This window comes from Anabrus simplex, chromosome 2 (assembly GCF_040414725.1).
Source record: "Anabrus simplex isolate iqAnaSimp1 chromosome 2, ASM4041472v1, whole genome shotgun sequence".
Taxonomy (NCBI): Eukaryota; Metazoa; Arthropoda; class Insecta; order Orthoptera; family Tettigoniidae; genus Anabrus; species Anabrus simplex.
This window is the reverse complement of record NC_090266.1, coordinates 771,719,774-771,744,160: the sequence shown is the minus strand read 5'-3', so window position 1 is coordinate 771,744,160 and position 24,387 is coordinate 771,719,774. Positions and strand designations below refer to the sequence as shown.

Here is a 24,387-nt window from a genome sequence, read left to right as displayed (position 1 = left end):
GGCAGTTTCCCCACTCCTAAGCCTCTCCTATCCCATCGTCGCCACAAGACCTCTCTGTGTCGGTGCACTTAAAACAAATTTAAAAATAACAGTTATTAGATATCAAAATCAAAAGTACTCATATTGCGAATGGACTTCACTTCCTCCATTAGCTTCATTATCTTTCCATGTTGTAGTTTGTACGCTCAACAATTAAACTAATTTCTCCTTCATCACATTTCCATAAGGAAATCTAAAAAAAACAAAACAAAAAAAAAGCCATCCTTGTTTGTAAAGTCACATTCATGCTTTCATCAAAACATACTGTATACGTGTGGGAGTTATCCAAATTAGCTTTCAAGTGCTCCGAAACTTCTTCACTCATTTTTATTATTCTATCCTTGACAGCAGTTCAGCTGGGTGGCATTCCTTTAATTCTGTTAATTATTAGTTATTTGTGAGGGAAATTTTCAAATAATGTGTCGAACGTCAATAAGAAACTTTCTTTCAACAATTCACTGTCAGAAATCTGTTTCCCATGCATGCTGTACTATGCAGTGAGACAGATAGAAACAGCCGCACTGATATTATTCCTTGGCCGGAAAGGTGATACAAAAGAACTAGATTGTTTTGTGTAATGTTGGATATTTTGTGAAACAAACTCTCTTCTTTCTTCATTTGAAAAGGAACCAACATTTGAATGACCAGTCTCAAAATTGCGCTTTACATTAAATGTGGGGGATACAATTGTTTTCGAACACAGGCAACACATCTTTTTATCAGTTCGAATTCCCTTGGCCAGAGTTCTTGAAAAAATACGGTCACCCCCTTTGTCAAGTTTCTGTTCTTTTCGGCACCGAAAACTTGTTTGCGTTGTCCGTATACAACACCACCAGAAAACGACACTATCTCACTTGACTTCCGGACCTATCAGTGTAGCAGTTGCCATATTGCACGTCTGAATGGAACTAGTATTGAGATTTTCGATATTTATTTCTTACACGTGAAACGCTATTCGTCTGTAGTACAAGACGTATGTATAAAATATTATGTTCATGTGGCGTGCCACCGAAATCGTGTTCGCGTGTCACCTAGTCACCTAGTGACACGCGTGGCATAGGTTCGCCATCCCTGGCCTAGGCCATCATAGCTCAATTGGTAGAGCAACCGATGCGAAATCGGGAGGTTGTGGGTTCAGATCCCACTGGTGTCTGGTTGGCCATTTTTGTTCTATACTAAACATTTCTTCAACACGTACTAAATGTACGTAACATGACCTAATAGGTTGAAGGTAGGTTTTGATTACAATGTGGTCGTGAAAATTCAATATTCATTGACTTGGCCCTCAACGGGAGACTTAAACGCACTTTGCAGTGTGATGGGAGTAGTGCTAGACCTGTAGCTTAGATTCTTTCCAACATAACAAAGATGGCCTAGGTCACCATAGCTCAATTGGTAGAGCAACTGACGCGAAATCAGGAGGTTGTGGGTTCGGATCTCACTGGTGTCCAGTTGGCCATTTTTGTTCTGTACTAAACATCTCTTCAACACACATAACATGACCTAATGGGTTGAAAGTCGGTTTCGATTACAATATGGTAATGAAAATTCAATATTCATTCACATGCATAGCCTTTATAACAACCAACACTAACAAGAAATTATTCTTCAATCACAACACAGTCAATTCAAACAGCAAGATTTATTCAGGTTCAGGCATGTACAGGCTCGCTTGCACACAATCTGACATCTCGTACGTCGGACAAACAGGTCGAAGTTTTCACACTAGGTACTTGGAGCATTTTAATGCCATCAAACGCAACAAGTTTTCGGATATGAGTTCCCACATGAAAGAAACAGAACATCATTTCACTATTATAGACCTCACAATTATTAAAAACGTAGGTAAAGGGAAATTGATGAATGAATTAGAAAACTTCTGTATATATTTAGACCAATACTATAACGAAAATCTAAACCTCAATGATATAATTGAAGTGAAAAACCCATTATATGAAATATTACCAAAGTTATTGCAATCTGTAAATTAAAAAAAATAACATTCTAAATAATCTTAAATTATTATCTTCCAGGACGCCTACTATTTAAAAAAACACAACTCCTACCCTATCCACCCCCACATACTCACGGCAACCAATAACACATAAACTTAACGCCCTGCCTTACCCTCCTCCTTCACCATACCCACCTCCCCTAATCTCACATCGATATAATGCAAGAAGCGCAAGTGTCAGTCATTTCAACACTACCATAGCAACTGATTAACACTATAACAGTTGAAAAGATAAATGAAATTACGTTCAACGTTTTTCTTTAACTCGCCTCTCACCTCTTTACTTTAACCAATTAACATCACAATTGACAAAGGGGTAAGTGATTTTACACACAGAGTTTTTTTCTTTGGACTCCCCTTTCCTTAATAGGTAACTCTCCTCTTGTTACAGACTTTAAACCACATTTCCCTTTCAACTCTCTATATAAGAAGCTGCAGTCGCACCTTCTAACTAATATAAATACAGCTACTTACCATCGAGCACTCTTCCTCGCTCTTACAAAGTGCTTTAAGAAGACTGCAGACTTGTCTCATCACACGAGATTAACAACAAACTAGCAACATTAAATTTTATTTTATACCCCACTTGAAGTGATCAAAAATACTTTTCTTTGTCATTATTCTAAAGATTAAACTGTTTAAGTTCCCAGTTTATTTCTTATGCACTCAACCTTTACAAAGCGCCTTTTAACAAAAGGTGTGCTAGGTACCAACTGATGAGCCCACCCTAGCACACGAGGGCGAAACGCTGGCAACCAAGAATGAGTTAGCTGGAAAATTTATAATGTCCAATAACGGACCATTTATATTGGTATTATAAATTTACTCATTCAGGACAAATACTTCAGATTCCCTGTGGGAATCAACATCTGTGTCATCAAAGTTCAATTCAACGCAGAATTAACTGTGTTTTTATGGAACATTATAATTACGGCTACTTACTATCAAACATTTTTCATCGCTCCTACAGCGTAATTTAAGAAGACAGCAGACTTATCTCATCACAAAAGATTAACAACAAACTAGCAACTTTGAAATTTATTTAAACTCCATTTGGAGTAATCAGAAACACTTTTCTTTGTTATTATTCTAAAGATTAAGCTGTTTAAGCTCTAAGCTTATTTCTTACAGGGCATCTTGCAACAAAGTTCAATTCAACGCAGCAATAATTGTGTTCTTTTAGAACTACTAATATGCAACTTGTTACCACATTTTTAGACAAGGCCATTCATAAAAGTATATAAATTAAGACTGTTTGTTTGTAAGGCTTTATTACGAGAATATTTAAACTACTGTCACCCCTCTCGCTTGCTTTTTGACGCATGTACCTACATCATCTTTCCTCACATTTATAATTTATAATTTTTCTAAAAAACTACAATTGAGAGCAATCAGGATCCTGATTTATTATCTTTCACGTTTGAGATTAAGTTTGAATATGCCCTTAAAAAAGGGCGAAACATGTCCCTATAGTTTTCTTCATAAGTTTTAATTCTTAATTAAAATTACTGTTTATGTATTGAATAGGTGGAATTTCATAAACATTAATATTCCTTTGACTTTAATGTACAATTCAATATGGACCAAAATATGAGAATTATAACATGTAACATACCACTTAGTCCAGCAGCTCGTCTCCTTTTCCCCAAGTTTTCCCAGCCCAAACTTTGCAACATTTTTGTAACGCTACTCTTTTGTCGGAAATCAACCAGATCAAATCGAGCTGTTTTTCTTTGGATTTTTTCCAGTCCTTGAATCAAGTAATCCTGGTGAGGATCCCATACACTTGAACCATACTCTAGTTTGGGTCTTACCAGAGACTTACATGCCCTCACATTTACATCCTTACTATAACCCCTGGGGTCTTACCAGAGACTTACATGCCCTCACCTTTACATCCTTACTGTAACCCCTAATTACCCTCATAACCATGAGCAGAGATCTGTACCCTTTATTTACAATCATATTTATGTGATTACCCCAATGAAGATCTTTTCTTATATTAACACCTAGATACTTAAAATGATCCCCAAAAGGAACTTTCACCCCATCAATGCAGTAATTAAAACTGAGAGGACTTTTCCTATTTGTGAAACTCACAACCTGACTTTTAACCTGATTTATCATCATACCATTGTCTACTGTCCATCTCACAACATTATCAAGGTCATTTTGCAGTTGCTCACAATCTTGTAACTCATTTATTACTCTGCACAGAATATCATCATCCACAAAAAGTGTTATCTCGGATTCCACTTCTTTACTCATGTCACTGCCTTGAGGAATTCCCCTCTTAGTTATTACAGGGTCAGATAAAGATTTGCCTATCCTAATTCTCTGAGTTCTGTTTTCTAGAAATATAGCCACCCATTCAGTCACTCTTTTGTCTAGTTCAATTACACTCATTTTTACCATTAGTCTCCCATGATCTACCCAATCAAATGCCTTAGATAGGTCAATCTCAGTACAGTCCATTTCACCTCCTGAATCCAGGATATCTGCTATATCTTGCTGAAATCCTACAAGTTGAGCTTCAGTGGAATAACCTTTCCTAATCCCGAACTGCCTTCTGTTTAACTGTTATTAATTTTTCAAACATGTCTAATATAATCAGAAAGAGTGCTTTCCCAAAGCTTACATGCAATGTATGTCAAACTAACTGGCCTGTAATTTTCAGCTTTATGTCTATCACACTTTCCTTTATACACGGGGCTACTATAGCAACTCTGCATTCATTTGGTATAGCTCCTTCATGCAAACAATAATCAGGTTAGTACTTCATATATGGTACTATATCCCAACCCATTGTCTTTAGTAAATCCTGCAAAGTCTTATCAATTCCAGCTGCTTTTCTATTTTTCAACTTTTGTATCTTACTGTAAATGTCATTGTTACAAGTAAATTTTAATATTTCTTTAGTATTAGCCACCTCCTCTAGCTGGACATTCTTCTAACCAACAATCTTTACGTACTGCTGACTGACTACTTCTGCCTTTTGCAGATCCTCACATACACACTCACCTTGTTCATTAATTATTCCTGGAATGTCCTTTTTGGAACCTGTTTCTGCCATAAGGTACCTATACATACCCTTCCATTTTTCACTAAAATTTGTATGACTGCTAATTATGCTTGCCATCATGTTATTCTTACCTGACTTCTTTACTAGATTCAATTTCCTAGTAAGTTCCTTCAATTTCTCCTTACTTCCACAGCCATGTCTACCTCTATTTCTTTGCAACCTGCACCTCCTTCTTAGTCTGTTTATTTCTGTTATGATATAGTGGATCTTTACCATTCCTTACCACCTTTAATCTGTTGATGAGTGCACCTAAGGACAGTTAGTGAGTTCGCACGGCATTTGCCATTAGGTCCCACGTGAAGGATCACGGCATTTGTTGTTTTAGGCTAGTAATAAGAACTTAATTGCTTACTGACGTAATATGACATCTGGTGGTGTTTTCAGTTATTTGAATAGTGCCGCTGTACAAATCCTAGTTCTGTATGGTGGTGGTCTCTGACGGAAATGCATATAGTCGCTACAGTGAAAACGTTCGGTGCGCAATTAGCCTACAGGTTACAGCAGTGTTATGATTGCCGCCGATGTGGATAGCTGTTTGTGCTCTTTTTAGCTGTAAATATTTTTGATTTTTTGTAAATATAACTGAATGTTTCTTTTTTTTTCGTAAGTTACAAGTGATGCTATGGAGTTTTTGGACACAAATGATGATGATATAGATGAATTAAGTAGAGATATTAGTGAAGGTGATATATCAGAAAAGTTTTGAAATGAGTGTTTTCTCGATCCAAAATGTCTTTTCATGTGTCTCAGAGTCTCTCAAAGTTGTAGTAAATAAGGTTCTTGTAATAAAAAAAAAAAAAAAAAAACCTGTTTTCACATTCCTCAACAATTGCTTTAATCCCATCCCAGAGTCTGTTTACATTTTTATTTACCATTTTACACCAATCATAAGTGAAGTATTTCAGGATTAATGTGGCAGTCTATTTTGCCTGTACTAAGAACTGGACTTATACTATTGTGCCTATTGAATACAATAACGTACTTAATTTTTGGTGATGGAAATAAAAAGAACAAAAGAAAATGATGTCCTAATGTACAACAAAGTCTGCACAGGATCTACAGCTGAATGATTGACAGGATAGCAGCACCAGTTCAGTCTCCTTGGAATTCTTCTATGTCAGGGTAGTTCATTTTCATTTGTTTTGAGATCTTTGTAAAAGTTATGGAATGTAGGTGGAATAATTGGGAAGAGATCCAAAATATCTTTCTTTCTTTTGAAATTGGTAGTGTGGCATGATAGCATTTTTCAGGCTGCAGTTGAGTATCTACCTTCCCTCTACGAATGCAGCTTATCTATTGAAGCGGCTGATCCTCATTGAGATTCGGTTTTGAAAAAGACTGCACCATACTCTTTCATAAAACAAAACCATTTAACATCCTGCCAGTTAAATTTATTTCACTGTGTATCTTTCTTTCGAAGTTGTAAGGTGTCTTTTAAGAACACCAGCAAAATCGAAGAAGTCAGTATGTGACAATTCTACAATTCCCAAATTTCCCTTTCTTGCCAGCTGAGCGTACCTGTTGATGCCAGTCATGCCGATATTCTTCAAAACACGTGTTCCTTGAAAACACATGTTGCAATCTGATTCCCACCACAAGCACCTGCTGCTTCATGCCACATGTGTCAAGTTATGCTACCCGTACTGATTTCATACCTGCCAACTTTTACGGTTTATCCGTAAAATTTACGGAAAGTGCAGCATTTTACAGTTTTAGAGATGGACAGTTTCATTTTACAACTTCGCGGGCAAAAATTTGAAACGTTTACATTTGATAATCACTCCACTTCCGTACAATGGATTGTTTGCGTGGGTCGAAGGCAAGTCCACGATAGTCGATAACTCATTCTTTGATATGATTGGTATTTTTAACCGTGTAATGCTTGTGTCATTATTTGAATTGAATTTAAAGGGGGATAACAATTCTTCCGTCTGAATCTTAGGTGTCAACAGGCTCTGCTCTGCAAATTCTTTGTTCCGCTCCGTTCACTTGTTGTGATTTGATCTATATTCTTTGACCAGCCTTTTAAGGTTATGACATATTTTAATGAAGTGTTCGAGTTTTTGTGTTATAACTTCGTGCTTTGCAGTTTCCTGTATTCGTTGGACTAATTACATTCGTTCCAATGACTGGGTATACTGCTATTAGTGAAGCTCACTAAATTATAAAGAAGAATAATAATTATATTCGTTCCACATGTGTGTATGATTTTTACCATATGCATATTCTTTGTTCACGAGGTTGGCGCCGTGTTCATTTAATGGTTTAAGACTTTGTGTGCTTTGACATGTTTTAATGAAGTGTTTGACTGCCTTCAGTGTTTGTTATAATTTTGTGTGACGTTCAGTGATCCAGGTTCCTTCCGGTGTTTGAGTAGATATCAAGACATTTGTTCTTGGATATGTTCATATTCCTATTGTAGATTATCATGAATAACTCCAACGAGAAACAGTACTTGATTCAAAATCAAAGAAGTGATGATGAGTTAGTTTTTGGCATTCAGACTTCGAACATGGTGAATCATCTCCAGGATATAGATAAATCCCCTTTCTTTCATCAGTGAGAAACTACTTTTGTACTGCCTGTGACTACAGCATGAACAAGTTTCCACTCAAGGATGATGTGTTAAAGCATGCTCAAATTGCTATGTTACACAAAATTAAAGATGCACAGTTTTCTTCCATTTGTTTTTTCTTGGAAAAGTTTCCTATCATGTTATGCAAGGAAGAGAATGAAACTACAGATGAGGTGCTGAATGAGCTTCAGATACAGTTCACAGCTCTTCAAGTAGATGACACTTTGGTTGCAAATCAAGATGCTGCAAGTGATTCCAGTTGGGCACAAATTTCAAGAATTCGTGGAGCCGATGGACTTCCTAAGTATAACCGAATTTCTAGAGTAATGCTCTCTATTCTCACCATATCCTATAGCAATGCAGAATGTGAACGTGTTTTCAGCCTTGCGAAGAAAAATAGAACAGAGTTCAGATCATCCATGTCCAATGAATCTCTGGAGTCTATTTCTATTTTGAAGACCAGGAGTTCTGGTCCCTGTTATGAGTTTTTTGCAGGAAGCTAAAAAGGCCACAACTATGACTTCAAAGTCGAACTAGCATGTGATTTGCAGTGTGTATTATATTATTTGTGGCCTGTGTTATGTTAAACAAGTTTTATTGTGTAAAGCCTTTTTCAGTTATCGCATATCTGTTTAGTTTATCAAGGAAGTCCTGTTATGTATGCTCCAAACTAATATTCACCACGCCTGCTACTGTTTAACATGGATTTCTTCTTGATTTTTATGTCCATCTACAAATCATTGGCTTATGATGTAAGTAAATATGATTTCATTGAAGTATTCTTTTTAAAGCATGAATTATTGTATTTTGTAGCCTAGAAGTATTATTATTTTCGATCAAGCCGGGGTATGTCAAGAATTGTTAGATTTTTTTTGTTGTTGTGCGTGAGTTTTACTGATAGCCATTTCCAAAAGTTGGCAGGTATGTGATTTCATGCATGGTCAAATTGTATTTCCTCAGTGGTCATTTATAAAAAGCAATTGACACATTCCAAAATGGTGTCTGCAGAACTGTTGTAATATTATGTTATGGACCTTTAGCATAATTTTCTTATAATAATATAGAACTGTTGAGTGTCGAGTAACGTAGCATTGAACTATCTGAGCTGGAATGTTTCTTGTCTTTGTCCTTGTGAAGGTACGCATTGTCTGCCTCAAGTGTGATGAGCAGCTAAATCGGCATCAGTTTCTTCCATAGAACCGTCTAGTAATGCTGCAGTTTTCTTTCTAACATGTAGAACATCAAATTTGTAACACGTATCAACTTTAGACTTTTTAAATGTAAGGTCCAGAAACTCTCTCTCGTATATTCCTTTGAAAACTGGCCTATCCTTTCCATCACAGTAGAGTTGATACATAGTTTGCAAATTCAGATATGATGGTAGATACACTCTACTACTTTCCCTACGTGTGTAGCGTGATTTACAATGAGGAAATCATTAAATGTGATCTCTTTTTTTTTAGTTTCTCACGAGAGTGTTTGTTACCAGGTGGTGTTTTTCCTTTGTTTTCATCACTTAAAGTTCCAGACGCATTAGCCTCTCGATTGGTAAGTTCATGTGTAATGAAAGTTTGGGACTGATCAAGGGTATTCATGCAACTTCCTCTGCAAACACAAAATTGTTCTCCTTTTACTCGTAAATTAAACAAATGAGTAACTGTAGGGCATTTCTCTTTGTCGGGATCGTGCATCCTTGCTGTGATCTTGTACGTGCTTTCTAGTCGATGAGGCTCGCCACATGCTTACTCTTCTGTCTCGATCTCGAAGAGTCCAATATTTATTAAATAGTTGTGTCCCGACCGTGTCCTGTTCATCAGTCATTTTGTCTCGTTTTTCTTTGCATTTCAAATGGCACATTTTAAGAGGTTTTGGAGCTCTAGCTTGAACTTTTTTCGCTTTGGCCATTATATATTTTTTGTTCTCCGTTTTGCTTTTGTTTCCATTCTGCTCTCGCTTTCCAAGAATGAGTACATTTCACAGCGTTTGGTGCAGACATTTTTTTCCGATTTAACAGTTTTTTCCTGTGCAATATTGTCCATTTTCTTCCTTTCTGAAGGTCTCCCAGCAGTCTCAAGCTTACAAACATTTGTATCTTCATCCTCCCTTGAGTCACTTTCTTCCGTGGCATAGTCTTTATCAATGTCACTATCAACAAATGTGTCTGAAAAAGTGTCGCTATCATTGCCTATTGCATCCTCCACTTCCTGGATTACTCCTAACTGCTCCTCACTTAGCTCAGATGACACATGAGAGTATGTATCCTCTTGTTTTTCGAGGTTAAGTACCATCTTTCTTAAGAGCTGAAATAAACACAAACAATTTCTAAATAATAGGACATTTCGACTGTGAAACAGCTACTTACAATAATAACCTTTGTGTATCCGCTACTGGTAAATTTAACAAAACTTTTCAGTCTGTCAAACACACTGCAATTTCAATATAAATTATGATATAAACATACCTGTAAAAATACACACTGTTATACAAAAAATGACATGTTTCGTTCTAAAAGGACATCCTCAGATTCTATCAAATCACTGAAAACATGCATACACGTAGGTGGTTTGGAAAGTTCTTGGAATGTGCTAGAATTAAGTATCTTACCTCGGTGGAACTGCTTTTATTTTTCAACATAGTCTCCCTGTAGACTAATGCATGTGGTCCAATGATGTTCCAATGCCTTGATCCCATCTCAAAAATGAGATTCATCCAGGCCTGCAAAATACCTCTCCAATTCGGCTGTCAGTTCTTCCCTTGTAGAAAATCTCCGTCCACCGAGGAAAATTTTCAGCTTGGGGAATAGATGAAAGTCTGATGGTGCTAAATCAGGTGAATAAGGTGGATGTGGCAACAATTCGTACCCCAGTTCATGAAGTTTTTCCATGGCAATAACACTTGTGTGCGGCGGAGCGTTGTCCTGATGAAATATGACCTTTTTCCTTGCCAAACCAGACTTGTTTCGCGTATCTTTTCCTGTAGTTGGTCTAGGAGGTTTGCATAGTATTGCTCCGTAATTGTTTGGCCAGTAGGAAGATAATCTATCAGCAGAATGCCTTTTGCATCCCAGAAAACTGAGCCATGACCTTTCCGGCGGAACGCACTGCCTTTGCTTTCTTTGGTGGTGGTGAATCAGCATGTTTCCACTGCTTTGACTGCTGTTTTGTCTCTGGGGTATAGTAGTGGACCCAAGTTTTATCTGTAGTCACAAACCGGCGCAAAAAATCTTGTTGGTTGCACTGAAAACGGGCCAGACTTTGTTCGGACATTTCCAATCTGGTGCGTTTATTGTCCAATGTCAAGAGCCGCGGCACTCATCTTGCAGATAATTTTTTCATACCCAATTCTTCGGTTAAAATATAATATACCTGTTCAGAAGACATCCCTACAGCTTCAGCAATCTCCCGCACTTTCAGTCGACGATCCTCCATGACCATTTCATGCACTTTTGCGATAAATTCTGGGGTCGTAACACTTTTTGGCCGTCCACTACGCGGGTCATCATCCAAGCTCTCCCGACCAAATTTAAACTCGCTGGTCCACTTGGCAACAGTTGAAAATGAAGGAGCAAGAGTCCCCCAGTGTGTTCTGAAAGTCGGCATGAATTTCCTTTGCTTTCATACCTTTCTTTACAAAGTATTTTATCGCTGCTTGAATCTCAGTTTTTTCCATTGTCACAAATCACTACACCGGAACAACAACAAAGAGTCGTCACTACCACACTCCTGCAGCTAGAGCACTGTCTGTGTCTGGAGGGTGGTTGTGTAATGATTTGTATCTCTTAATTGAAATCTGTTGTGCTCATTAGTATGGAAATAGCTCTATGTATCATTTTATATCAGTCCTGCTATTTTGTGTGTGTATGGGTGGTTTGACACGTTGTCTATAGTGTGCGACGTCTGAGTGGGCTTTCTGTATACTTTGAAAGATAGGTTGTCATTATTCCTGTTGATTGTGATGTCTAAATAGTTTATTTTCTTGTCAGTTTCTGGCTCCATTGTGAAACTGGTGGACTTGTGTAAAGAATTTAGTGTGTTTAATAACTGGTGTGTATTAGTGATGTCATGGTCATATAAGCGTATGATGTCATCCACGTATCTGCTCCAGTGTAAGATTCCTTCTGAAAGCGGGCTCATTAAGATGATGTTTTTGAAGTTATTCAGAAAGATATTTGGTATTATACCTGATAATGGTGAGCCCGTGGCTAACCCTTCTCTTTGGCAATAGATTTTGTTGTTGAATGCAAAGCAATTTTGGTGTAGTGTTGTTCTAAGAAGACTAATAATTTCTTTGGTTTCTTGTAGAGAAGTGTTTTCGATTTTTTGATGTGTGACATCAATACAGATCTAAAAATTTTACACATTGAAAATAAAAGTAAATCTCTTAATATAACGGAAGCAATCGAAATTTACATCGCAAAAAATGCTAATGTAACTAACCTAAATGACCATACACGCTTAAAAAATTCCCCCCTCTTCGCTCTACTCACATAATATCTGGATACTTACTCATTAAATTAGCTTTTATCATAATAATATTTAATAGTTATTCTCTATTTCAACTCCTTTCTTTATTCACCAGAAATCATTAATTTGCATTCATCCATACTACATAAAAGTACGTTTTAACATGAAGTAGGTTAATAACCTTCTCTCCCCTCTCCAGTGTTGTTAGAAGGTTCCACAGCGATCCACTCGCTCTGCCCTACTTCCCCTTCCCCTCTCCACAGTACAGTATACTTGATTTTAACATCCAATAGGAGAGATCCACAATGCTCCACATGGCACCTTCCATGCTTCCACTTCCCTCTCTGCGAGCACTATGCTTTATCCAAAACTTTCCATGACCACAGTCCTGAAATAGTGTTTGGTGACAATGGACTTAGCATCGGCAGTCTAGATAAGTACAAAGTTTTTCATTATATTAATACTTGTAAATTTATTAACTTTTGTCATTACTGGTTCATGTTATCGCTAAACTCTCCATCATTGACAAGGTTACGCAACGTAAACAATACTGTACGTATATAAACATGTTTTAAGTGATTTAATAGAATCTGAGGCTGTTGCTGTAGAACAAAACATGCTATTCTTTGTATAATAGTGTGTATTTTTACAGGTATGTTTATAGTGGTATAATTTATATTGTAATTGCAGCGTGTTTGACAGACTGAAAAGTTTTTGTTACATTTAACTAATTTGGGACTGAAAAGTATGCCTTCATTCTTAACAAATTATTCATTACTGTACATTATCGAGAGTAGTTACCTGTTTAGTCCTTTTTGTCGTCTGTTAAAAGACTTCTTTGCAAGTTCCACTATTTTTAAAGACCTAGCAGACATCTTGTAAACCAGGCGAGTTGGCCGTGCGGTTAGGAGCGCGTAGCTGTGAGCTTGCATCCCGGAGATAGTGGGTTCAAACCCCACTGTCGGCAGCCCTGAAGATGGTTTTCTGTTGTTTCCCATTTTCACACCAGGCAAATGCTAGGGCTGTACCTTAATTAAGGCCACGGCCACTCCCTTCCAACTCCTAGGCCTTTCCCATCCCATCCTCACCATAAGTCCTAGTTGTGTCAGTGTGATATAAAACAAATAGTAAAAAAAGTCATCTTGAAAAGTATAATTTCTTCTGTTATTATTATTCTGTCTTATTTACGTGATCGAACCACCAATTAACACTCACATCACAACAATATACACTAATAATACTGAGAAATAAGCAGTTTTCTTACTCTAACCAAATGTTTACAAACTCAAACAGTACTCAAAGAAGTTATAATTTTTTGTAGAAATTCTATAATGGTAGCATTAATTGTGCCAACGAGATTAAGTCACCACTTTGCATCATTTTCCTTGACCAGCTCAAGGAGTACAACATGACTTTTACTATGTTGCACTTTAGCACTAATGGTATAAGTTGACTTGTACTTTTTTCCCCAGATAGATATTAACATGTTTACTGGAACTATTAGGACCAAATGACATACTGTACATTCTTATCTAATTCTGACTTAAACTACTTAGACTGAAAGATCAAAATCCCTTCCAGGACTCTGGTTGTGGACTTCTCATTTTGACCGTTTTCTGACATACTCTCTTTCTCTCGCAGCTTACATGTATTCTTTTAATCTGGTTATCTTCCTTAGAATTAGTCTAGAATTAATCTCTGTTTACACTTATAAAATGTCCTCTATTTGTCATCAATTTACTATGCTCATCTTCTTCATTGTCACCGGTGGGAGACTTGGCTGGTGTTTGTTCCGCAGCCAACTCCTACACACTTCTTTCCTCTGCAGTTATCATAGCATCATCCACCCAAAGAAAGTCTACAGTAGTGCAGTTTGACTGCAACATTCTTCATATATCTGGAAACAGGCTGTCTTCTTCTTCTTCTTGCTCAGAGTTGGGATTATTCTTGAAAACTCCTGCTTTCAAGAAACAGTTTGAGATGGTAGTCTGCTAAGACTTTGCAATGTTGTGAATTGCATCCAGGATTGAAACTTAAAATGGTGAAGGATCCTTTCCTGCATCCATAAGAAATAAAATTATCTGCACCAGATCTTCCTATAAAGTGACTTAAAGGAGTGTATAAACCCTAAATCATAGGCTGCAGCTTGCTTGTGCAGTTACCAGGCAGATATTCTAACTGCACATTCCTCAAATTAACATTCATGGGATGTGCAGGAAAATAGTCGATGATGATCTTCCTATTTTGAAAACCTAGTTTTCCACCCAACTGCTGTCAAGAAAGATCTGAGGTCATCCAAGTTTTACGGTTGGCATCATAGTCAGTTGGTAATGATTGCAATGCTTGAAGCAACAAGGCTTTTTAGATTTCCCTATCACAGAGAAGTGGAGGAGCTGCTCAGAGCCATGAGCATTGGCTCCTAACATTACTGTAAGGCCCATTGTGCTGTGTTTCCCACCATGGAATTTATCTCCTTTGAATGCCAGAGTCTTGCTGTGCAACACACTGAAAAGCGGTCCAGTTTCATCTAGGTTAAAAATGTTCATGGGTTCGTATTTGTCAGCCCATGCAATCGTCCATTGATCCACTCTTTCCACAGTTTCGTCACTAACTGTATTTGATTCCCCCCACAAACAATATAATAGGTTATATTCTGTCTGTTCCTAAATCAGTCGATCCAGCCATTGAACGTGCTAAAATTTCCATTGCCATGAATATTCACCAATTTACGCACATTTTCCCTTAAATCCTCATGTTTGAAATATGATATGCTTCCTCTGTTTTTTGCCATTGTATTCGCGTTGATGTGGATGCAGCGAGCTGCAATTCCTGTGCCAGTGCAATACGTGTTCCATGGAACGGATCAACTTTTTCCAAGATTTGAACCTTCTCGTCCGTAGTGGAAGTTTTCCTTTCCTACTTTTCCCCCTATTATTAGCCAGAAAAGCAATTGCCAGCAATAAAGCAATAACAAGGAACGACGCAACATGAAGGCTTTGGCCGCTCGACTCAGATGAGAAACTCAACAAATAGCAAAAATACTGTATATACATGAATAATACGTGCAATTGAATAATCTGTGCAATATCATTTTAGGAGAGAATTTATAGAAGAAAATAAAATTGTCTTTACGTTGTGTTTTATTTGCAAGAAATGAATCCTACATAATTATGTACTCCTAAATGGATTAAAATGTACATTTGTTGGGTAGGCTATCTGCTTGTCAAAATTGTTGTGCGGTTCGTGTAGCTTCCCTGATATTTATAATCAGATAGTTTCACTCATTTCTAGTTGTAAAGTGTGTGTTGTCCAGTTTCGTCATTATACTGTGGTTCCTCAAAGCGTTACAGGTTTCTTGCAACATTGTTTTACTTCGATTTTTCCCCATCTCAAACAGCCTGACAAGGCATAAATGGCGGGAAACGTAAAATACCACAAACGTAAATTTGAGGATTTTAACACATTGTGAGCATAAGAAATCTGAAGGGACCATCCAAATTTGTTCTAAACAGGAAAACGTTGAAAACTGGAACATAAAAGTGGGGTAATACTCTAATTTTGATTTATGTTTCTTTCTCTCAGTTTTAACTTTTCAATTTTTATTTCGATAATCATTAAACCGAGTGGCTGTGGCCTTCTGACCCCAGGTTTGTAGGTTCGATCCCGATTCATTAATTCCATGCCTGACCCTTTGGAATGACTGGAGAAAGGCTGTGGATTCTCATTTTCATATATTGTAGTGCTAATGTAACATAGTGTGTGACTTTCTAAACATGTAGAAACTGAGCAAGTGGCCGCGTGGTTTGGGTCACGTAGCAATCAGCTTGCATTCAAGAGATAGTGGGTTCGAACCCCCTGTCAGCAGCCCTGAAGGTGGTTTTCTATGTTTTCCCATTTTCACACCAAGCAAAGCTGGGGCTTTACCTTAATTAAGACCACAGTCTCTTCCCTCCCACTCCTAGCCCTGTCCTATCCCATCGTCACCGTAAGACCTATCTGTTTCGGTGCGACGTAAAGCAAATAGTAAAAAAAAAAAAACAAGAAACGTAAAACAACTGCTTTTCTGTGATAAGTAAAATCTTTTGGTGGCATATCTTTAACAATAAGAAAGGTATAATGATTTTACTGAACTATTGCTATTTCTAAAAAAGAAGCTGGTATTCTTCATATATACAACCTATAAGGGACTGATACTGAAATTGTTAATGATGAAACTTATATTACGAAGCATCTTTTACTTCTCATTTAAAAACTCTTAGTGGATAATTCATTTTAAAATAGAAACATTTGATAAGGACTTCAAAGAAATATAATAATTTATATATATAACATATCTAGATGTGTTTAAATTTGTCCTTTTCTGTCCACACTGAGTTTCAGAACATTCCTTATCTTACAGAATTAAGTAAAGTTTTTACATGCCAAGTGTTTGTAATTATTTGATGTGTTTGATACAGTGAAAATGTGAAATACTTTGTGATCTGTATAGAGCAAGAGGCATAATTAATTTTTCCTTCCTTTGTAGTTTAACCTATCCTTATAAACATTATTTTAATGGCACTTATAAAAAATTTAGTTTGATCCCTTTAATAAGTATGGAAATAAAATTATACTAACTTTGCTTACTTGTTTATGAATATTTGTTTTGTGTTTCTTTTGCAGTTTTTCTAATGAACTAAAACGATGGGGTTTCGAGCAAGTAACAGGCAATGAACCCCTTTTGTTCATCTGTGAGGCACCCTACGACAAGCTGCACTACTTGCTTGTGGATGACCGCACCTACCAGTATGGGATTGACATTGATGACCTGGAGAAAGTGCCACGTGGTCCATTTTTCATTCGACAGCCTCGGGATGTAGTATTTGATCTGTCCAAGCATGCAGTGTTAAATGATGTCTCCTTGAGGTAAGACTGCATTTTTATGAAATATCTAGACAGTATGTATCAGTTTAAGGACTTCATAAATAAGACGTGAACTAAGAGCTAACAAGATCCTTCATGCTACTAAATATTCTAATTTTAATCATTCTGAGTTTCAAGAGATATAAAACATACCTACCTACTAATGGATTTTTATACACTGATGAACAGTTGAATTAGAGATAGCTGCCTTTTTGAGAAAAGGCACTTCTGCCAGCTCGGTTAATGTAATAGTATGGCATAGCATATGACTGCAATGTTGTCAGACCTCGTACAGGCCATATTAGTAACAGTAGAGTACAGGATGGGCAAGACACAAGTTCCCTGCACATTTGACTGCGGCCAGATTATCGGTGCCGAAGTCGTGTAGTCTGTGGGCTTTCCATGTTCAGTGTGTCAGAGTTCCATGGGTACGGGGGTTGGTCAGATGAGTCGTGGTACCAGTTAGTATACGACGATGGCAGAGTATGAGTGCGTTACCCAGCATGAGGCTCTTGTCAGCATGTTACACTTCAGCTGGTGGTGGCTGTATCCTCATATGAGGACTGTTTACATGGAATGAAGTGGGACCCCCTGGTATGTCCAAGGACGGATGTAGGTACTCCGACACCCAGGGCAACCCCCATCTACCGGCTTAGTGCCGCAATGACAAAATACAAGGTCTAATATAAACAATCACAATTGTGGTTATATTAAGTCCTTTTATTAGTGAACAGGTAGGGTACAAATTAAATCATACATTAATACTAGAGATGGGGAATCTGATTCATTTGAAATGATTCACCAACATGATTTGTTCATTCGACTACCGCGTGACGGAGAGCCGTAAGCGAAACCTTGGACTCAGATGAACCATTCCGTTATGTTCTTTATAACTGCTACTGCTTTACAAGTTACAAGAAGTGAAATGTTGAAGGTAATGGCTAGCATTTTAACAAGAGTAATATCCTTTTTAGAGGTTACAGATGAAAAATGCTACACCACTGTCTGACTAATCCTTTCCAAACTTAAGAAGGTTAGGAACTGCCAATGCTTAACTGTGATTTTAAGGAAGTAACTTAAATTCTTCAAAGCTACCATTCAAAATTATACGGCAATCAAATTTGAAATTTATAGTAGATATGTACATTTTTGTGGCAATTCGAAAGTGAATATTGACAGCAGCTCATCATCAGTTCTTTACTTTTAATCCTTTTTTAGTGAAGAAATATTTTTAAAATATCTCTAGCCAAATGTAAACGTAATCACCTGACTGTGAAATTATCAGCCATGGCAAAGCAACTGCTACATAACGGTTGTTTGAACTTCAATTTTTCTTAACAACATTCCTTACGATTTTGATTAAGTTCACAAGCTACTCACTAGATAGCAACTTTAGGCAGATCACTCACTCTCTGTAGTAGGCAGTAAAATAAAAGGAAAAAAATCTGATGCCTGGTTTTACGGGGAGTGAGGAGTAGGGAGGGAGCTCTCCCTGTTTCGATAATACTGCCAACTGAATGGAAATGAAATCTGAATTGAATTGATAGTATGATCGATCGATATGACTTTTCTAAACATTTACCATCTTAGTATGAATTCTCTGAAATATCACTTTCACAATCGTCACTGCTATCTGCAGTACTATTAATTCTCAGACATATCACTTCCACAATCACTTTCACAATCGTCACTGCTATCTGCAGTACTATTAATTACCATCTCGTCCATGGCTATTTCCATGACACCATTGTGCCTCCAGTATTCCTCTTCGAGTTCCTTCACCTTTCTGCAATACCCCTCGCAATCTGCAGCAGATATTAAATGGAATGTCCCGATGGTCAGTCATCGTAATTTAATTCCTGACATGTCTCCCGTAATATTGCGCTGTTTGAATTAGAGTTTTATTTTTGCCCATGCCAATTCAATGGCGTTCAGATCACAGTTGTATGGGGGAAGATGAAGTTCGTTTCTGTGTAGGAGTTCTAGGTGGTTCCTGTGATGTACTTGGATTTTCCTCACTCATGTTCAATCCCAACATATATTTTGGCTTTGCTGTGTCAACAACAACAGTACTAGTACATAAAGTGTACGCCAGATGTCTCACGGCGATGCATAATCGATTCATAGTTTGTGTTTCAAAGGTTGCCAGTACCAATCTCGAAGATAACTGGTGTCTAGAGATTCAGCTCTAGGGAGACCAGGTATCACTAAAAGTTGCACGTACTGTACATATCACATTCACAAGAATCTATCAGTTGGAAGATTTATGCCTTGCTTTATTTGCTCCCTTCGTCATCATGATGAAAATCCTATAAGTAATGTACCTTAATAGTCTTGTATTGCCTATATACAGTAGAACCTCGATTATACATTCCCGGAAACTACGTTTTCCCGTATTATTTGTTCAAATTACGTGGTCCCGCGAGCATCCTAATTAAATTACATTGTAAAAATCCTGCATTATCCGTTCCTCGAAGAAATGATTTCCCGGATCAACCATCCAGAAATTTCAGTCCCATCAACGCTAAATCCTCGATCATGCGTTTTTCGAGAAATTTTATCTCACGAAAGGACAGCTACAGCATACTTACGGATCTTGGTGCGATAATTAGAGGAAGTACTGTATTGGAAAAGCGATTGGCGGTGAACTTGCATAAGGAACCATCTTAGCATTGCATTCGGGTAGTATTGTTTAGAGAATCCTCGGCAGTCATAATGCAGAGAGTGGCCATAACAATTGGAAGGAGACAGAGCACATTTCGACAGCTCTACTTGAAGATGGAAGGAGTTTCGTCAAATGTTCGTACATGCAAACCGTCTACATTATGTCCAGGGTTAGATGGTTTTTTTACTATTTTTTTTTTTTTTTTTACTTTTTTCGAGTATCGCTGAACAGGTTTTCGGCACTTCCCTCGGGACATTGTGTAGTCACTGGGCTTTCAGGCAGGAATTGAAACTGCTCCTTAACATAAATTTAGTATTTTAATATCGTCGTATACGATTATGTTATCGAGACCAGAACAGATGTTGCACCTTACTTACATAATGCCATGGGAGTTTTTGGGATTGCCTATTACTGTTTTGGTCCTAATATAAGACTGGGAATTTCATGTTTTTGTGTTAAAATTTTATAAATCCGCAGTCGTTTTATTCGCGCACATTGCATTTAGAAAGTTTGCAGCATTTCACACTCGTTATGACTTTTACAGTGAACGCGCTTTCCAGCTGAGCTCAAGGTCACGAATAACCATAATTTCTGAAGTTTTGATGATATTTTTTCTCTTTCCAATTTGATTGTGATTAGTGACGGGTAGAATTGGATATAATGCATTCGAGAACCGATACTTACGTTTGAATCGAAACCACATTCTCGAGTTCATCATAACCTTTAAAAGTAGATGTAGGCCTTATTTACGTGGTACAAGATTTCCATCAACTGACTACGAACTGTATACCGGTGACCAAATGAGAATGGAAAATTAAAAAAAAAGGGATTTCGCCATTATGTTGGGCATTTTTGTATCTAATGTGTTTTATTTTATTAGATTAGAAAATTAAAAACTACTTGTGGTCGATTGTTGTTTGGCTTGGCATTACCGGTATGAGATTTTTCGAAGAGTTTGGCTGATCAAAGTTGCTGAACTGAAAGGAGTTCTCATGGGAAACTGACAACGTTTCCCCGGTAAAACTGAATGTAAAGTTTCGAGACTTTTAAGTCGCGCACCGTTAATTAATATTTGAAGCCGGCTCGCGATCTAACTTGCCTGCCTCTCTCCTGGAGGGCCTGGGTTCGATTTCCGGCCAGGTCACGCATTTTTATCTGCATATGAGGGCTGGTTCCAGGTTCACTCATTCTACGATTACATTTAATTGAGGAACTATCGAATTGTGAGATGGCGACCTCGGTCTAGAGAGCCAGGAATAACGGCCAAGAGTATTCGTCACACTGACCATGTGTCACCTCGTAATCTGCAGACTTTCGGGATGAGTAGCGGTCTCTTGGTAGGTGGAAGGTCCATTGGCTCTGTAGTTTGGTTTGGTTTAGGAGTGTTTGTAAGATGATAATAATACATATTTCATTTTTGTGACATTTAGCCAAATTGTTGATGGTTCATTCGTTCCTGGATTTTCCGTTTTCCTGTGTTGTACGTTTTTTTTCCCAGGGTCTCTCCAAAAATGGAGAATCGAGGTTCCACTGTACTACAGAGAAATCGTGGTTAGGTATTTCACTTCCACTTGCATATACACTTCATGACAAGACAAGATTAAAAAAATCACTTATCGATTCTTACCAAGGGCTGAGAACGAGAACGGCTTCAATGTTCCACCCGTTATTTCACAGTAGTTCACGAGGACAAGAACGGGAACCTTGAAATAAACTTAACATAACATTTTGCAACGAGCTGGAAGTTGAGTGTATAATACAGTTCAGTGAAGTGTGTGACTTGAAACCACGTGATAATTTCTTATTTAAAATAAATTTTTTCCTGTTAGGTTAGGAGTATTTGACTTGTGAACCGGACTTTTAGTTCAGGTTAAATAAAAAATAACAGTCGTTCTTCACAAGTTGTCATTGATTAAAAAATGGTGGATACCCGATTTGGCAATATAAATCAGAACTAACGAGGAACCAAGGAATGTGTTGTGGCTGCCTTCTCTCAATTCAGCTTTCGATTCACAAACGAGTCAATTCATTTCGTACACTGAATCATGATTCAATCGTTCAGTGCAATGATTCGTTCATTATGAATCACTCGTTCAGAATCTCCCCATCTCTAATTAATGCAGATGTAAATTTAAAAAACATAGAAGTCTAGGCCTAACGTGTAAATCAACTTTACCAATCAGTATTCTTAAACAATGCAAAATATTTAATGTTAAATAAAAAATAAACGTATGCTTACAAAGTCAAGTCTACTTCTATTTTAACATGTCAAGATTTTCTCAACATAAGCATTCAATTATTGGAAAAATAAATAGTGCCCAAAGTTACATTTATTGCCTTAGGTAAATTTAATTCCTAAAAGTAAACAGTATGAACTTACCTTTGGGGACATGATTCAACTAATAATAAACAAATAAAATTTTACCTACACAATAACAAAGATATCGTTTAGAGAAAAATGATTTCATAATATGTAATTTTATTAACATTCTTCAAAGTAAAATACCTGGGAAAAAATCTTGATATATTTACTGAAACAATGAAGTAATATGAAAAAAAAGTAACCTGAAACTTAATTTTACGAATTTTTCTTTCCACAAAAGTTGTAATAATAGCATTGTATGAGATCTCAGATTCTAACTGATGTTCAGTGCTGATAATATTCAAGTTTATGAGGTGTTATTGTGCTGTCCTGTTTCTAGTTATTGTCCCGTCCTGTTTCTTAAATATGCTTTTATTAGTTTCAATTTACTAAAACTCCTTTCAATTGATGAAACTGAAACAGTCATTGGTATTAAACTTTTAAGTGCCATTGTCACATTCGAATATGCATCCTATAGACCATTTTGGCAAATTAAGGTCAAAATTCTTGCGGGAGTTGCTGTTTTCATTGTTGGTAGTAAATCAAGAACGTGGTATTTAAAACATGGTATTTTATTGTCATCGTCCTTTAATGCCTACAGCTGAGTCCTGTGTAAAATCCCAAACAAATTGTTTATATTTTGTAACTCACAAAACTGTTCCTAATTTCATTAAGGATATGGTCTATTATTTCTACGATAATGTTATGGAACTGTTTTTAGCCTTCCAATCCCAGCTTTCATCTTCACAATCTTCGTTGACCATCCTCTTCTTTTTTCCGTTTCCTCACCTCTGTAAACTGAGGATACAAATTGAACCCTTCAGCTATGATCTTAGCTTCTGACATTATCAGTTACAGTTGTAGTGTTCGTTCGAGTTTCCTGAAACTCCTCGATAAGTTGGTTAATTTGGTTAACAAATCAGTCAATGGTGATATCTTCTTTTTGTGTAAAGCTTTGTTTATAATATCAAGTTGTGTTGGCTGCTTAAACCAAAAAGAAGAATCTGTAATAAATTCAAAAGTACCAACATCTTTCAAAAGGTTTGTAGCTTCTGTTTTAATCTCAGGGGTGGATGTCATACCAGATACAAGCTTGTTTAAAACGTTGGTTATCTCTTCGAGATGTTTGTACACAGCTGTTACAGCTTCCCTCTTTGTTGACCATCTAGTAAAACTGTAGCTTCAGAGATAATGGTACATACTTCAGCATTATCTCCTATCTGTTAGTAGATGATACAAAGAATGAATAGAGACAGTTTAGTATTCCAAATAAGTTTCTTCCTCACGCGATGTATTTACAGAGTTTACTGCAGCCAAATTTGATGAATGTGCAGTGCACATCATGAAATATGCTAACTTATTTTCTTCTTGTAAAGAGATTGAACACCTTTGCACTTTCCAGCCATGTTAGCGCCTCTTTTGTAAGATTGACATAAACAGTTTTTAAACTCCAACCAATCACTTTTGATTTTCTGCAATATTACTTCAAAAGGTGCCTGCACTTTATTGTCACTAATTGTTAAAATGTCAGTGAAACTTTCATAAAACTCTGCACCACTTTAATTGAATTCTACATCTGGGACATTTGTTCACAATGACTTATGTTAAGAGTGCAGTCAAACATGACAGAAAAGTATTTTACTTCTTTAGTATCATTCACTATTTGTTCCCTTATTTTGGATGCAATTATTTCCATAAATTCAAATTGGATGTCATGTGACAAGTAGCTGACTCGACCTTTTTTTTTGACGACTTATGTGCTCTCTCGGTGCGAGGTGGTAGCGAGAGAAAATAATGCGGTGTTTAAGAACTTCCCACATCTTGGATCACCAAGGTCAAGGCTTTCATCTGAACCTCTAAAAGGACTGCCCAGTTTTGCCAAATGCAGAATCACTTCAACAGTGACAACCAAAACCGAATTTCAGAGTTTCTCCTCCTCTGACATTTATTGCAACAACTCTTTATCAATGGCACCTTTATTTAGTAATGCCTCTAATGTTTTCCGAGAGCAAAAACGTTTTTTGCGACTCGGTGAGTTTTCTTTGCTCTTTTAACATTTTCCACAGAGTGAGACCATCCTTAGCCATACGAAAAAGATTTTTCTCAGATAAGTTATCATGAAATAGTTTACATGGAATATAAAACAAAGCATTTTTTGATTTACTATAGGCTAATCAAGAATGGCACACCTTTTGTCCATTAGGAAGCTATTTATCAAACCAGTCTTTTGAAAATTTTCGGCCCTCTCTAAGAGAATCACTTAGTCTAGTTCAGTTTTGCCTTCG

The 24,387-nt window shown here is 37.0% G+C and overlaps 1 protein-coding gene across 1 annotated transcript in view; it reads left to right on the top strand.

Moving 5' to 3' along the window:
- Positions 1-24,387, top strand: part of Cont (Contactin) — a 314,894-nt gene that overhangs the window by 32,856 nt on the left and 257,651 nt on the right. The window contains exon 4 of the mRNA XM_067141447.2: positions 16,836-17,078. Coding sequence (XP_066997548.2) covers positions 16,836-17,078 — 243 coding nt within the window. The remainder of the gene's footprint in view (positions 1-16,835; positions 17,079-24,387) is intronic.